Source organism: Cydia splendana, chromosome 5, assembly GCF_910591565.1.
Source record: "Cydia splendana chromosome 5, ilCydSple1.2, whole genome shotgun sequence".
In the NCBI taxonomy this organism is placed as follows: Eukaryota; Metazoa; Arthropoda; class Insecta; order Lepidoptera; family Tortricidae; genus Cydia; species Cydia splendana.
The window spans coordinates 14032442-14048875 of NC_085964.1; the positions used below are offsets into that span (position 1 = coordinate 14032442).

General features: G+C 40.2%; 2 protein-coding genes across 3 annotated transcripts in view; one reads left to right on the top strand and one right to left on the bottom strand.

The window, feature by feature from the left end:
- Positions 1 to 1660: 1660 nt before the first annotated feature.
- LOC134790783 (integrator complex subunit 2) lies at positions 1661 to 8357 on the top strand. Of its 2 annotated transcripts, XM_063761717.1 has the most exons (8): positions 1661 to 1827; positions 2388 to 2686; positions 2955 to 3328; positions 3659 to 3843; positions 3931 to 4279; positions 4359 to 4431; positions 5920 to 6103; positions 6405 to 8357. In XM_063761717.1, the coding sequence occupies exons 2-8, from the start codon at positions 2397 to 2399 to the stop codon at positions 8319 to 8321; spliced, it is 3372 nt and encodes a 1123-aa protein (XP_063617787.1). In that variant the 5' UTR covers positions 1661 to 1827; positions 2388 to 2396; the 3' UTR covers positions 8322 to 8357. The 2 variants fall into 2 exon arrangements, with proteins under 2 accessions (XP_063617787.1, XP_063617786.1); XM_063761716.1 differs by lacking the exon at positions 1661 to 1827 and having other exon boundaries at positions 2351 to 2686.
- Positions 8354 to 16434, bottom strand: part of LOC134790814 (anaphase-promoting complex subunit 5) — a 33267-nt gene continuing 25186 nt past the window's right edge. The window contains exons 12-14 of the mRNA XM_063761771.1: positions 15672 to 16106; positions 15337 to 15497; positions 8354 to 8500 (exon numbers count right to left, since the gene is read on the bottom strand). Of these exons, the coding sequence (XP_063617841.1) occupies positions 8381 to 8500; positions 15337 to 15497; positions 15672 to 16106 (716 nt within the window). The 3' untranslated portion in view covers positions 8354 to 8380. The remainder of the gene's footprint in view (positions 8501 to 15336; positions 15498 to 15671; positions 16107 to 16434) is intronic.

Here is a 16434-nt window from a genome sequence, read left to right on the forward strand (position 1 = left end):
GTAATTAATGTGTAACTGTGAATTAGTTTTTTAAACGTTTGTCTTGTATAGATAAATAAAGTTTAATTTAATACATTAGATTTGTTTTATTTTACTATGTTTCTACATGAATAACTTAAAATTAATGCCGTTAAAATAATTTTCACCGTTGGTTAAAATTCTCCCACATTTCAAAGTTTGAGAACCTGTAAACAGCATGATGACGTAGGCGCGTGTCAGTTAGGTCATACGCGAATCTCGGAATGGAGTACCAGGCGGAGTATATTATTATACCATGGACAAGTTTTGAATCGTATCTCCTTTTTTTGCACTACAGATAGAATTATAAGTTACGGTTATCGGTTTTTCAATCTTTTATCTCCGTTTTGGTCTACCGGATTTTGAAAGAAATGAATACTTATTTTATTTGTGATTTTTTAAACATTGTCTAAAAAACACTTTTTTCGTAGGTATCTAGTTTGCTGTGAAGGATCTTAGGCCAAGCGCGCACCACGATTTTAATTTTTGCGACACGATTTTAGAATCGCGCTGTAATATATCGCAGAAAATTCACTGCGCGCACTGCGATGAAAAAGTCGACGATTTGTTCATTCTCAACATGGATTTCGTACCAGTCGTTTGTCATGAAACGTGTCTTTAATATGCGATCGCCGTATAACTTCGCGTCGCGAGCAGTCGCGGAAAAATGTGACAAATCACAATTTTAAAATCGCTGCGATTTTTTTGTCGCATATGCGCGCACTGCCATATAAACACATACGTTACATTTCTGCGATTAAATTATCGCGCGGCAAAAAGTCGTGGTGCGTGCTTGGCCTTACATGTACGAAATCTACATATTTCGGTTCGCCTTTGACGTCTCCAAACACGTGTCTAGGGTTTTAATTTTAAACTAATTATTAACACAAAAGTTATAGCCAGTTTTTTAGCCTAAAATTGTTCAACTTTGATGCCAAATATCTCGAAGACAATTAACTTTGAAGTATATATATATATGGTCTACTATATTGCTTAAAGCCGTTGCTATTAACTAATATGATAAGCTACAAAAAACATTAGAAAACTAAGGGATTCAGATCGAAGGTCATTGGCGTGGGGGAGCCCCTTAATGAGTCGTTCATTAATTATAGCCGGAGATAGGTACATATTTCTATGCACTATGCAGGAGTGATAAGCTAATCATTTTACTTATATTTTACTGACGGTCCTGTCAGTAGAAATTTCTGCATATATCTTCGTTAGTTGTTTACTCCATTAGAAAGAGAGACAATCACCCCGAAAGCAGCAAAAGTATACCTTTTATTTTCCATCCTCACACAGATGGAACAATACAAAAATAAATATGTTGATAAAATGCTTACACACGACGCATGTAACACGTTATCGTAACGTCCACGACAATATAAAAAACTGTCGTAAAATACAAAATCGTGCCTCAATAAAGTATAAAAGAGCTCGATCTCATTATGGTCCCCTGCTAGAATAAAATGTCATGACGATACAATCGTGTCGTCACTGTGGTACATAACGACAAGTTTTATGGCTGTATGGTAGCACTCTATATCTTCTATGTTTTGGCGTGTATTAAAAAATACTGCTGTCAATAATGTCTTCACTGTCAAGTGTCACCTCTTGCTCTTGTCAAGCTCCGACGCCGACTGCTGATTTAACATTGATTTAAGATTTTTTATATTTTCTCTTTAATAAGCCTGGCTATCAATAAAAAATATATACATAATGCAGTTACTCGGATTATGTGAACAGATCGTAAACTAAATAAATGTGACTGGTTAGTTGGTGTGGTGGACAGCGCGGAGTTCGACATCGGTAAATAATATTGCACGTAAAATGTTACCAAAGCATTGTACCTAGAGTCTGTGCGGAAAGAGAAGAGTAGTGGAACATAAGAGAACCAATACATTCTATGACTCTTCTCTTTCCGCACATAGTCTTACATTTACGCTAGCATCTAAATGTGTCGATTAGTGGAGGTCCATTCATTTAATGTTTCACTTATCTTCTTCTTGTTGCGTTATCCGGGCATTTTGCCACGGCTCATAGGAACCTGGGGTCCGCTTGACAACTAATCCCATGATTTGACGTAGGCCCTAGTTTTTACGAAAGCGACTGCCATCTGACCTTCCAACCCAGTGGGGAAACTAGGCCTTATTGGGATTAGTCCGGTTTCCTCACCATGTTTTCCTTCACAGAAAAGCGACTGGTAAATATCAAATGATATCGTACATAAGTTCCGAAAAACTCATTGGTACAAGCCGGGGTTTGAACCCGCGACCTCTGGATTGAAAGTCACACACTCTTACCACTAGGCCACCAGCGCTGCTAATGTTTCACTTATCTTCAATTCATAAATACATTGTTTGTTTCAGAAACTTACCATGGACATAGAATTTATGAAACCGGTGCAACCTCACGTGTTCAAAGCATTGAAAGATTTAGACATAGAGAGTTTGACAAAATGTACAACTGATGAAATAAGACCCATAATACCATGCTTGGTTCGCATGGCCTTGATATCACCATTAGACATCACTAGATACTGTGCAGAAGCAAAGAAGGATATTCTAACATTACTCTCTGGTATAGACCTTGTCAACTTCATAGTATCACTTTTATCTATTGAGTTCCATACATTAGAAGTTGATGTAAAGAAGGAACAACAAATGAGGTGAGGATCTTCATCGTTGCTGCGGTATCACATTGATAATAGAGGCCCAATGCACACATGCTTAATTGCCACATTAAATTATTGCCACAGTGAATGTGTTAACCTGTAATATTTGTATTCAACAACTCAGTGGTAACCAATCGAGTTTAAATTTAGTATTCATGTTGCCAAAGCCTGGCTGATATAATGAATAAAATTCATTTATGTTTTCGTTAAAAACTTGTTCATTATATAATGATTTTAGAGCTATTCATTGTTTATATTTCAGACAGAAAAATGGATCACAATACACAGAATCTTTCCTTGTGCAAAATATTGTGAATGGCATTGCCAGCGACTTTGAGCAATCTGATTCACCAAGAAGAGTTCGACTGGTTCTTTCAGAGATACTTCAAATGCAAGCACAAATAATAGAGTACAACCAACACAAGAACACAAGTATTGAGTGTGCAGTCAAACCATCTGAGCTATTTGACAATGATGTCTATTTGGAGGAGATCACAGATGTTATCTGCATAAGTCTTGCAGAACTACCAAATTTGCTTAATATTTGTGATGTGGTCGAAGTTTTGCTGCATGTTAATAAAGGCCCAATCATAATATCATGGGTGGTTGCCAACATGCCTGACACATTGCAAGAAGGTATAATGTTCATTAAGTTTATTTCTTGAAATGCCTTAAGTTCTGTTGCCACAGGAAAATTATTTTTTTGGCGATTCTTGTGAACACCAAGTAGGCATTAATTGAATCCACAATAATAGAATTATTTACCTCTCTTTCAGATTAATAAGAGAGAGCTAGATAATTAAATATCCATGTTCAATGTTTGCTGTAGGCCCTCAGATTGTAAATGATAGTTAGACCCTGAGGCCTACTCACTCTATAATTGTCTGAATTATTCCTTTCCGTTATTTACAATACAGACAATACTGCAAAAAATTACATCACATTAAATTACGTTTATTTTTATAGTTGTCGAGTCCCTAGTGGCAAACACCGAGAGAAGTGACGAAGGTGGTATAAGGGCAAAAACCCTCAGCACACTTTGTGCAGTCTGCCCCTACATGGCGGCATCAGTGAGAGCTAAAGCTGCTGCAGCATCGCGTCTGCCAGCCCTTGTCATAACCCTCACCCTTACGCACCATGAAGATGACCTGGTAATGATTATACAGTTCAATCATAAATAGAAAATATTTCTTTGCCATGTTGAGTGTTGTTATAATCCACTACTGCTATTTTTACAGGTGTCATTTATGTCTGGATTACTACTTGGATCCGATCAAACTACGAGGGCCTGGTTTGCAACATTTTTACGTAACTCTCATAAACGAGGCAAAGGGGATGGCCACGCCGCACTCACCAAATTACGTCAAGAGCTTTTAAATAGACTAAAAGAGGCTTCTGCTGGCGTTGATGCCTCTGCGCTACTAAGACTATACTGTGCCCTTAGAGGAATCGCAGGGATCAAGTTTCAAGATGACGAAGTGGCAGGTCTCTTAAGGCTCGTCACTCAAAAGCCACCTCCTACCCCAGCTGGAGTTAGATTTGTCTCTTTGAGTCTATGTATGATCTTGGCTTGCCCTTCTCTAATGGGTATGTACTCCTTTGACATTGAATGTATGTTTTACGTTAATTACTAACAATTTCTAATAATGTTCATTCCACTTTTCAGCCGCAGTTGAACACGAAAAGAAAGCAATAGAGTGGGTCCAGTGGCTTGTCAAGGAAGAAGCGTATTTCGAAAGGTACTTGTTTTGATCAGTTGAAACAACTTACACTGTTGCAAATAAGCCTTATTATTTTTCATCTCTCCTGTTCGGAAAGTTCACCTTTCATTGGCGGATAGCCGGGTCGAAAATTGCATTTCCCACCCTAGGGTGGAAAGTATTTTTTTTTAATTTGTACTTCGAACAACGACTCGGCCATATTATGCCATATTATTCAAATAAAAGCTCTCATATTAGCTTCTGCATTTCAGACCAAGTATTATCGAAATTGGATGTCAATTGCATTGCATTATTAAGAAAAATTATACTACTTGTATTTAATATTTAAATGTATGAAGTAAACATAAATATGTATTTACTTAAATGGCGATGAATGTTTAAAATACTATCATTACATTACATTCATTGATTTAGTTTCATTTTTTTTTAAGGTGCATATACATTAAGATTTAAGACCATTTCGGACTCATCCCAATTTAAGATCGGTTTGTCTATGGTTTTAGATTTTTTTCCGATGAAATTGGCGCCAATTCGAGTCCCTAATAACTGGCAAAATATTTTCTTGTATTTAACTTTCCTCATAGTCGAAATGAAAAGTAGAGTGTTTAACTCGGGTAAAAGTAACCATCTCACCTTCGAACTATTGGCGCTCTCACTTTGTTCGAGCGCTAAAATATCTCGGGTGATATGGTTCACTTTCCACCCTTGGTTAACAATCTACTAAATAATCTCCTAAACTGATAGATGGGTCTAAAGATTTTTCATCAGCCATCATCATCATCATCATTCTAGCCTTCAGTCGCCCACTGCTAAGCATAGGCCTCTCTTCGTGTACGCCACTTATCCCGGTCCTGGGCTAGTCTCATCCAAAAGTGCCCCGCGATTTTCCGAATGTCATCCACCCAACGAGCTAGCGGACGCCAGGCGCTTCTTTCATCCGAAAGCGGCCACCAATCCGTCAACATTTTGGTCTACCTGCCATCACTCTGCCTAGCAACATGTCCCGCCCAACTCCATTTAAGCTAGGAGATGACGTCACCCACGTCTCGCACCTTGGTGCGGCGTCGGATTTCGACATTCCTCACTCGGTCTTGCAGTTTAATGCCGAGCATGGTGCGCTCCATGGCTCTTTGTGCTACTCGTATTTTATGCACAGCCCCCTTAGTGAGCGTCCATGTCTCGGCACCGTATGTCATGGTGGTTTTCAGATTTGAGGATGTCCGCAAGTTTGTTGAATGCCGCCCAACCCAACTGGATTCTTCTGGAGATCTCCTTTTCCTGTTGTTTTTTGTCGAAAGATAGAATATGTCCAAGATACACGTATTGCTCGACCACCTCCAGCTCTTCGGCTCCCACCGTTATGGTGAGATTCGAAAAGCCAGTGATGTTCGTCATAACTTTGGTCTTGGACATATTCATCTTAAGACCTACCTTTATAGAAGCATGGTATAGTCCTTGAATCATCATCATCCACACATAAATAAATAACATTTATTCATATTGCAGCAATTCAGGTGTGACGGCTTCATTTGGAGAGATGCTGCTTCTGATAGCCATTCACTTCCATTCGGGACAACTGGCAGCAGTGGGAGAGCTGGTGTGTGCCACGCTGGGCATGCGTGTGCCGGTGCGCCCAAATGGCCTGGCACGCATCAAGCAGGCGTTCACTCAGGAAATATTCACAGAACAGGTCTGCTCTACGTTTAGGTTTATCTCATAGAGTATTATCTTTAGTAAAGAATGCCTCATGGCATTAAGTCCGCCTTTCCAACGATAAGTTTTTTTATGTGCAATAAAGATTAGGTAACTAAATAAAACAGCCTAGTAAATTTAAGGTGACTCTGTCGTGTCACCAACTCTCAAAGTGTACCTAAGTACTTAATTTTCAAATAAACCATCAACATGTTAGGTATATTTTAACTCCGTTAATTCAGCATTCCAATTTCAAGTGCAGCAAGCCTTTGTGTAATTTATATATTTCTGTTTTCCAGGTTGTAACAGCGCACGCAGTGAAGGTGCCGGTTACCGTAAACCTTAATAGCAACATCGCCGGATACCTGCCCGTGCATTGCATTCATCAACTATTGAAATCGCGGGCGTTTTCTAAGCATAAAGTACCGATTAAAAACTGGATTTATCGACAGATCTGCAATTGCACAGCTCCTTTACATCCTGTCATGCCCGCCCTTGTAGAAGTGTATGTTAATTCTATATTAGTAATAAACAATAAAGGCACCAATGAGTACGTAAACAAACCTATAACTGAGGAAGAAATCCGGAGAGTATTCAGAAACTCCATATTCGGTGCAAATTTCGATGTACAAAAGAAAGTTTTTCACGTAATTGAAGTGGACAACGGAGAATCATCAGCAGAATTTAATTTGGAAAAGCCGACGTTAGCCTCCCAGTTGCTACTGATTTACTATCTGCTGCTTTATGAAGACGTGAGGCTGTCAAATGCTGCGACACTTCAGGCCAATGGCAGAAAAGTAAAGAGTTATTCCGCCGCCTTCCTGTCGGAGTTGCCTATAAAATATTTGTTGCACCAAGCACAGAAAGATCAAATGAGTTATGGCGGGCTCTTTAGCCCGCTGCTTAGGTTACTGGCGACGCACTTCCCTCAGTTGTCATTGGTCGACGACTGGATGGACGATCAAGTTTTCGGCGATTCTTGTAGACACCAAGTAGATGTAAATTTAAACGAATCCTCGATAAACGAGGCATTCCAAAGTATTGAAGAAAATCCATACAAAACTGGAAAGGTTTTAAAAGCAATGTTAAATAAAAACCCAATTGACATATGGCCGTTTGCCGAAATATTTGTCCGTTACTTCAAAAGCGTACTTGGAGATAAAGTACCACGTCACATTCAGGAATTATATCGAGAGGTATGGTTACGTTTTAACACTGTGCTACCAAGATGTCTCTGGATTATGACTATAAATGCTCTACTTGATATTAGTAGCATTAAAAGCGTTACGATCACACAAGAAAATGTATTGGTAGATCCATTACAGGTATTACGTTGTGACATAAGGGTTTTCAGATGTGGGCCTATTTTGAAAATCATACTCAGAATTTTAGAAGCGAGTTTAGCTGCTTCCAGGAGTCAACTTAGCAGACATTTGTTGGACAGACCTTTGGTGGAAAAGAGTGGTCAGCTCACGTCAGAAGCCGAAAGAGAAGAGTTGAAAAATGCATTAGTTGCTGCTCAAGAGAGTGCTGCTCTTCAAATATTGCTAGAAGCCTGTCTCGAAACAGAAGAAGACCAATCGACACCAGAATTGATGTGGTCATTGCGTGAAGTTAGGAGTATTATTTGCTCTTTCCTGCACCAAGTCTTTATTTCGGAACCATCACTTGCTAAACTTGTTCATTTCCAAGGATATCCCAGAGAACTGTTGCCGGTTACAGTGCAGGGTATACCTTCTATGCATATTTGTTTGGATTTTATTCCAGAACTGCTTAGCCAAGCTTCACTTGAAAAGCAAATATTTGCTGTTGACTTGGTGTCCCATTTGTCCATTCAATATGCGCTACCCAAGGCTATGTCCATTGCACGACTGTGTATCAATACCTTATCGACACTATTGTCCGTGCTGCCGAGCGACCTGCGGCTAGAACTCTTCCAACCAGTCCTGAAATCCCTAGTAAGGATATGTACAGCGTTCCCCTCGCTTTTGGAAGATATCACATCATTATTGCTGCAACTTGGACGGATATGCGAATCCCAGGCTTCCCTTGGTCACTGCTGGAATGACACCCAAATACTTGGCGAAGGCGCTTACGTCGCATCTGAAACGCAACCTAAAAGCAAAGTTCTAGTAGCCGAAGTTCTTTGCAGAGATATTAAAGTAGCCATGTCTGAAATAGTTCAAGGGGCCCTTTTAAATGATAAGATGTACTAAATAAGGTAACTCGTAAAATAAAATATAAGCACTGAATGATATTTTTGTTTTATTTTAACTTAGTACATAATAAATAAGTTATTAGTTGGTTCCACTGGATTTTGTGTTTCGAGTTGTCTATACACAAATGCGCATTGATTTCTAGCTGCGTGGTTTCCAATAGCATTATACAGCTGAGCCTGAAATACAATTAATCAGTGATTAATTTTAATACATTACGCGAGGTAGGTCATAACATAAAGTAGGTACCTACCTAAACTTTACCATGGATTAGACGTGCGCGCCGACCTAAAATTTGCCGGCGGCGGCGCGCCGGCATTTTAGGTCGGCGCGGCGCGGCGGCGCCGGCGTGTGGCTATTTTTTAACCGACTTCAATTCCATAGAAGGAGGAGGTTCTGTATTCGGTTGTGGCTATTTTTTTTTTTTCTATGTACGTTCACCGATTACTCCGACATCCGTAGTCCGATTTGAGTAATTCTTTTTTTGTTTGAAAGGAGCTACCTCCGAGTTGGTCCCATTTTAATTTGGTTCTGTTCTGATGATGGGATCCATGAGGAATTGAGGGAACTCCTCAATTTTTAAAGGCACATGCATGGTGTTTTGGGCGTTTTCTTAAGCAACTCGAGCATTTTCTCCCGAAAACCACTAATTTGATGAAGTAGACCTGATGATGATGATTATTTTGATGATAATGATGATGATTTCTTTAAATGTAAGTATGTTCACCGATTACTCCGGCACCTGTGATCCGATTTGAGTAATTCTTTTTTTGTTTGGATGAAGTTACCTCCAAGGTGTTTCCGTATTATTTTTGGTTCTGGTCTGATGATGGAATCCATGAGGAATTGAGGGAACTCCTCAATTTTTAAAGGCACGTGTTAAGTGATTTCGGGGTTTTCTAAAGTAACTCGAGCATTTGCTTCCGAAAACCACCAATTTGATGTACTGCAACCGTAGCCTTACCACGAGTTTGACATTGACATATTCGCTAACGTCTTATGCATCTAAATGTAACTTTTTATGCATCTCGCTCACACTAAGGTTAGTACGAGCGAGATGCATAGGAAGTAAGTTACACACATGCTAGCAAATATATCAATGTCAAACTCGTGGTAAGCTGGTAAGGCTACTGATCGGGGGTTAGGGTTAGGAGTTAAGGGGTCAGAGATTAACGGGTCGGGGAATGGCGGTTGAAGGGTTGCTGGTTCAGGATCGAGGGGTTCCTGGATCAGGGGTTGATGTGCTGTGAGGTTGAGTGATCGGGGGGCTGAGGGATTGGGTCAGTGGCGGGGCGGGCGGATGGATTTAGTTGACAGGAATTATAATTTCCCAGACGGACTCGAGAAAATTCCTGGTTCAGGGTCGAGGGGTTCCTGGATCAGGGGTTGATGCGCTGTGAGGTTGAGTGATCGGGGCGTTGAGGGATTGGGCCAGTGGGGGGCGGAGGATGGATTTAGTGTAGTAGTGACAGGAATTATAATTTCCCAGACGGACTCGAGAAAATTCCTGATTACATACATATTTATTAAAGTAATAGGTACACGAATTTAGTGTTAAACATGATCTTGTTTTTCATTCATGCGTCGCGCTCTTAACAATGCGTTAAAACTAAAAATGGAAAAATAAAAACTTTTTACAAAAAAAAGCAAACCGACTTCAAAAAGGATGAAATAAAATATTATCCTTTTTGAAGTCTATGCGTTACCAACTGATATGTTTGAAGTCGGTGCCAAGCCAAGTAGTAACAATACCAGTCAAAATAATCAGCTTTATGGCTATAAATCCCATTAGAACTGCACTAATAACTATTACAAATGTGTAAGTAATTTTGTCTGCCTCTTTGTCGCCTTTTCAAGGCTAAACAACTGAACCGCTTTAGGTGAAATTTGGCAAGAAGGTAAATTTCTTAAATTGTTTTATATTTTGAAATGTAGTCCTCTGGATAAGGGACGGGAAATTACTCAGTCCCAATCTCACACTTGCGTGCTATAGACTGTTCGAGCATTAGTAAGAAATGCTCTTTAAAAAATACGACGAAAAAAAATGCATTGGATTTCCACTAATGTGCCGACAAACATGGCAGGCGCGGATCCACCGTTGTGGGCACGGTGGGCATGCCCACAACCCTAATAGGGTTCCCTATTGATTCCCCGAGTAGAATTACGCCGATTTTTGTTTCGCAGACGCTTTGGCAGAGGAACATTTGGCTGAATTTCATTAGGTGTAAGTTGATCGATACGCAGATTTACTTTTCGTAGAATGATAGTTTGGTGAACGTCAAAATTGCCCGAGTAAATTAACCATTGCACCATTGGCCGAAAGACGGTACCAAGGTACTTAGTTAAATAGCACTCGTAGCTCTCATAAGTATTTATATCTGCTGACAACTCAAATTATTAGTGATACAGAATATACAACAATTTTTTAAATTGTTAAGTTATGGAGTCTTAAATTTAAACATTCAGAAATTTTTGTACAATTTCTTAAAATAATTCCAGCTTTTAATTGACTGTCATAGGAGTTTTAGAGCGCAGGTCTATATGGGTATGAAAAGGGCCAGGGCAAAGACCTTACAAAAAATCGCATGCCATTTTTGGTGAAATTCCGATACTTTTTAAGTATAGGGGCAAGTGCTCTACATGTGGACATTTTCCAGATTTTGGCCTTTTGTTCATAAATCATAAACTATTGACAATGTCAAAAACTTATTTATTTCTTTTGAACAATAATTAAATAGTCTATAATTGCAGACTAGTTTTATCACGTTAGCTAAATAGGAACCAGAGATATAAAATAAATGTTAAAATTGATATTTGTGTCCATAGGTACGATACGACTACTGTTTGTACGGTCTGCCAAGAAAGTGGTCTACCACTTTTCGACTCTATCAATCAGATGATAGAGTCGAAAAGTGGTAAACCGCTTTCTTGGCTGACTGTACCTATGGACTGTATGATATTAGGCAGGTTTTGTACCTATGGACAATATTCTTGGTACAACTTTTCAGCAATTATTTTGGACTTGATATTGTCTCCAGGGTCTACAAAGACCTCGGAATCATCGATTAGTACGCAAAGCTTTAGACGAATAAAGCTTGATTTTTCGTTAGTCAGGGTGTCCATAGGTACACTACTCTACCTCCTTTTTATTAACCATACTATTTAGTTATCAATTAAACATCTGGCGAAATGCGAAAACTGTAGAAAACTGTTGAAGCTTATTTTGTGATTATTTACACACTTGTATCATTTACCGAATTCACAAAAAACATTTATATTACGAGGATAAAAATGTAGTTACCTATTAATAAAATAACACTTTTATTATATACAACTACAAGTTATTAACATATTTTTTTTTTCAGAGCCAAAAAAATCTCCGTACATTTATAAATATGGTGAATAACTAATTGTTAGTAATATAAGAAAATGATTTTTTTTAAGTTCACGATATTAGTCTATCGTGAGTACCTAGTTCTTTAAATACCGGCAGTGTCCACAGGTAAAACCGTCCACACTACTTATACTTATATGTAGTGTCATCGAGTGGCACTTGACAAAAACTTTAATTTTTTTTATAAAACCTTACTCGACTGAAGGTTGCTTGATGAAAAGATTACTCTACCAAATGAAATTCTTCTAATAATTGGTCTGCTAATTTACACAGAAGCGAACTGAATGATATGTGAATCAAGAGTCTACCAAAAGTTAGTCGATCAAAAGTTACATTTACGAATAATTGACTCTGCGAAACCATTTTCGGCGAAACGTTGTAAGCGAATCGACAATCTGCTAAAAATTGGTTGGTGGCAATTAGGGTAGGTACAGAACCTACAGCTGAATACAGAGCCCTAATTATTTACTAACAGGGGCAATTATTTCTAGCTTAATGCCAGCTTTTGATTTACAGCCGAAGGAGTTTTTTAGCGTAGTTATTAGGGATGTACCGACTAGTCGCCGACTAGTCGGGAAAGCCGACTATCCGGCCACATTTGTAGTCGGCGATTAGTCGGCAAAAATGGCCGATTAGTCGGCACTTTATCAGTGAAAGCAAAACAGAAAATATAAAAATCAACAGTCAATATTTACCATACGTTTTATGTTTATTTTACTAAAATACCTATTCAGGGTTGCATACGAAAACTTTTGTTCATATAATTGACCGTTTGATCGTTATCGTATGTTGGGGGGCTGGTATTTTCCTCTACAGGTCTATCTCAACTGATTCTCGTGTAATTTCATGTGCAAGTTCTATAGTAATTTTTTTATTATCATTATTCAGTTTTTGTTTTTTTTTTTAACGGTGGAGTCACGAGGAACTATTAATGTTATTGCTAAATTTAGAGACTTAGACAGGGCACGTTGCTCGTAAAGACGCTGACCACAGGGGATAGGTTCTTAACTGGCAATTACGTAGGATCGCAAAATAAAAGAATTAAAGACAGAAATTGAACGAGGATTCTTGTGATAGGTCTATGAACCTGTAGAGAACACCTTTTAGCCAAGCTAATATGATGAATAGCGCAACCAAAGGAGCAAAAATATTGTTTTTCACCTGAACTTATACGAAACTAATGATCTGGCCGACTAGCCGACTAGTCGGCCGACTAATCGGCCATTCGAGCGCCGATTAGTCGGCTAGTCGGCCAAATCAATAGTCGGTACATCACTAGTAGTTATCTATCTAAGTGTGTATAGACTGAAATAAATCGCTTGCGATCCCTCTGCGAATTTATTGGTCGGGGAATCATCAGGTCCCCTGAACCCCCACTTAACCGATTTTGGAGTGGCTGTGACCACAACCTTTTTTGAGGGCTGGATCCGCGCCTGAAACATGGTACAGACTGCGCCAAGAAGGTTTGATCGTGTGTTCTGAGGTGTGTTCTTAAGCCTCCTCCACACTCGTGCGCCAATCGCGGCGCAAAGCCGCGAACGCGAGTGTGGAGTCCTGAACGCAGACCTGCGAAATCGACTCCACACTCGCGTTCGCGGCTTCGCCCGCGATTCACGCGCATAGTCTGGAGGGGGCTTTAGATACAATCGACGTCAAAGATATATTTACACTTTTGCACCTTACTCCTTTGTAATAAGGCGAAAAGTGTAAACATATTTTTAACGTCGACTGTACCTACAGAAAGTACGTTCATTGTCGTCGTGTAAGGCAATCCAACGTAGGTACATCCTTATCGAATCGCACCAAAATCATGGTATGCTTCAAAATTTGGCTTGGCACCGACTTCAAACATATCAGTTGGTAACGCATAGACTTCAAAAAGGATAATATTTTATTTCATCCTTTTTGAAGTCGGTTTGCTTTTTTTTGTAAAAAGTTTTTATTTCATTTATGTATTACCTACTAAAAACTACAATTATTGACCGGATTTTTAGTGCAAAAGTGAGCAAGGCTTTCCAGCATAACAAGCACGCTATGCCAGCGTGGTTCTTGGACCGGCAAATACCTACTGAGCAAGCTGGTTTCGTACCTGGGCGGGGGTCACGGAAGCAGATCTTTAACGTGCGCCAGATCATCGAGAGATGCCGTGAATGGAACAAACCGCTAGTCTTATGCTTCATAGACTATGCCAAAGCATTTGACTATGTCAGATGGGGAAACATGCTGAACGTGCTCTCTGAGATGGGTGTCCACGCTCATCTGGCACATCTCATAGAAAATCTATACGCCGAAAGTACTGCCTGAGTCCGCATCGAGAATACGCTGTCAGGTCAGTTCAAGCCGGAAAGAGGAGAGAGGCAGGGCTGTATATTGTCGCCTAAGCTGTTCAATATCTACGGCGAATACATTGTACCCAAGGCCACCGAGAACAGGGACGGCGGCATAGCGATTGGCGGGAAGACGATATGCAACCTGCGCTATGCTGACGACACAACACTCTTGGCTTGCGATGAGGAGGAGATGAGTCGACTGTTCAGACGAATAGAAGCCAAAAGCATCAAATTAGCACTTTACGCCAACCATGCAAAGACCAAGCTGATGTTCGTGTATCGCAAAAAACCTCCTCCACGAAGCTTAGAACGAAAGGATCTCGATTGTGTTAGCGCCTTCACCTACCTCGGCTTACTTATATCTATGGTAGCGGTGACGGAGAAATTATCCGGAGGATTCAAATAGCGAAGGTAGCTATGGCTCAGCTTGATAAGATTTGGAAGGATCGTAGCATATTAAGACGGACGAAGGTTAGACTTGTGCGTTCTCTGATTATCCCAATATTTATGTATGGTTCGGAGACATGGACTAACCGAGCCATTCTGACCAAGAGTATGGTGTTGGCGCCGGTTTCTACGAATACCCTGGACGGCAATGCGTACCAATCGGTCCATACTGGAGGAGCTACGCATTAAACGCCGGTTTTCAACGATATGCCAGGACCAAATGCTTTCATACTTCGGACACTTCTTACGTCGCTCTCCGGATAGCCTGGAAAGAGTAATAATGACGGGCAAAGTTGAAGGCGCGAGACCTCAGGCTCCTCCCCCTACTAGATGGTGTTCTCAAATCACGGCACCTATGCAATTCAAACTGCACGAGGCCATGCGCTTGGCGGGGAAGAGAACCCTATGGAGGAACCTGGTCTTCAACATAAGGACATGATGTCACTATCCTCAGTATTGAGGGACCGACTGAAGAAGAAGATGCCAGCGTGTTGGAGAAGATGTTTTAATGGTAGGCACATTTTCTACTCTACCGAACTCGTCATTGTTAGAGCTTAGATCGCTTGGTTCTGATGCTGGATCTGATTCTACCTCTTCCTCATCAATAACCGGGTCGCGCCGCGCCGCGCCGAGTGGACGAGCCGGCGGCGGCGGCGCGAATGAATGGCGGCGCGGCGCGGCGGCGCCGGCGCGGCGCGCACGTCTACCATGGATGTCAAACTCAAAAGATAAGTTGCCGTGTCATGCATTTAATTTCAACTGAATGGAACTAGAATTCCATGTCCCATAAAAGGTCATAGAGTAAATAAATTCTGATTGAGAAAAGCTGGTTAGGCTTACATACCTGTAAATACCATGTCTGCAACAGACGAGCTTGGGCACCCACTTTAGTGAAATTCTTTTTAACAGATTCTAGTGTTTCGCAGCATGATTGTATCACTTGGAGGCGCGCTTCGCCACTCGTAGGGGCAGTAGCTATGCGGCACTTCGTGTATAAAAGTAGTGCTGAAAAGCAGAATAAACAGTTAGGAAATGGCGCCTTTTAATTTGGACACAACACATTGGCGATTTAAACCGCGTTACGTTTACTTCCCAAGTGGAAAGTGACGGACGCGATTAGTGAACATATTCGAAATAATCTCAGCAATAGTTGCATGCACCTTGCTAAGTGATACTAACCTCTAGCCATATCGTATGCACTGCCATGAGCCATTATAGAAGGTAGTACTTTTCGGACTAAAATAAGCGCGTTTTTGGCGCATCCCATATTCAGTTGTACGTTTGCTATGTGCATTTCAGCTGTAGCGGCTAAATAATGCAAATGATATTTCTTTGCCAATGACAATGCTTCATTCAACAACATAATATTTGTCGACTGCATGCTACTGAATGTGTGTTGTACTTGAGACATCAGTATCATAGCTTTTAGCCTCAAAGATATGTAATGAAGGCTATCATCCTCAGTCTTGCAGTAGTCTAATATGTCGTGAATGGATTCCAACGCTTCTGTTGCGTCTCCTTTTAGGTAAAACATCTCCGCTTTCAATAACTGGCTCTGCCATCTGTCATAGGATGCTAATTGCTTAATATTTTGTTCCGCTTCCTCCCATTTACCTGGAAAACCAGTGCGAATTTGTAAGACATTTGTAAAATTTTTCCTCTGTGGATGGGAATCGGGATTGGGTTCGTAGTGTGGATATTGCATTTATCTTCCGTTTAAAGAGCATTTTCACGGATAACTTGAAATCTTGACACAGCAAACTTCATGGTTATATTTACCCATTTATTAAATCACAAACATGCAGTAAAATGAGACCAGGCAAATAAACTTTGCATATTATTCATTCGCAATTTTTTGTCACATTTGAACATGATGTTGTTCAAAGGATTTAGAGAAAAAAAAAACAGATTTTAATGACACTAAACGAATTTTCAACTTTCG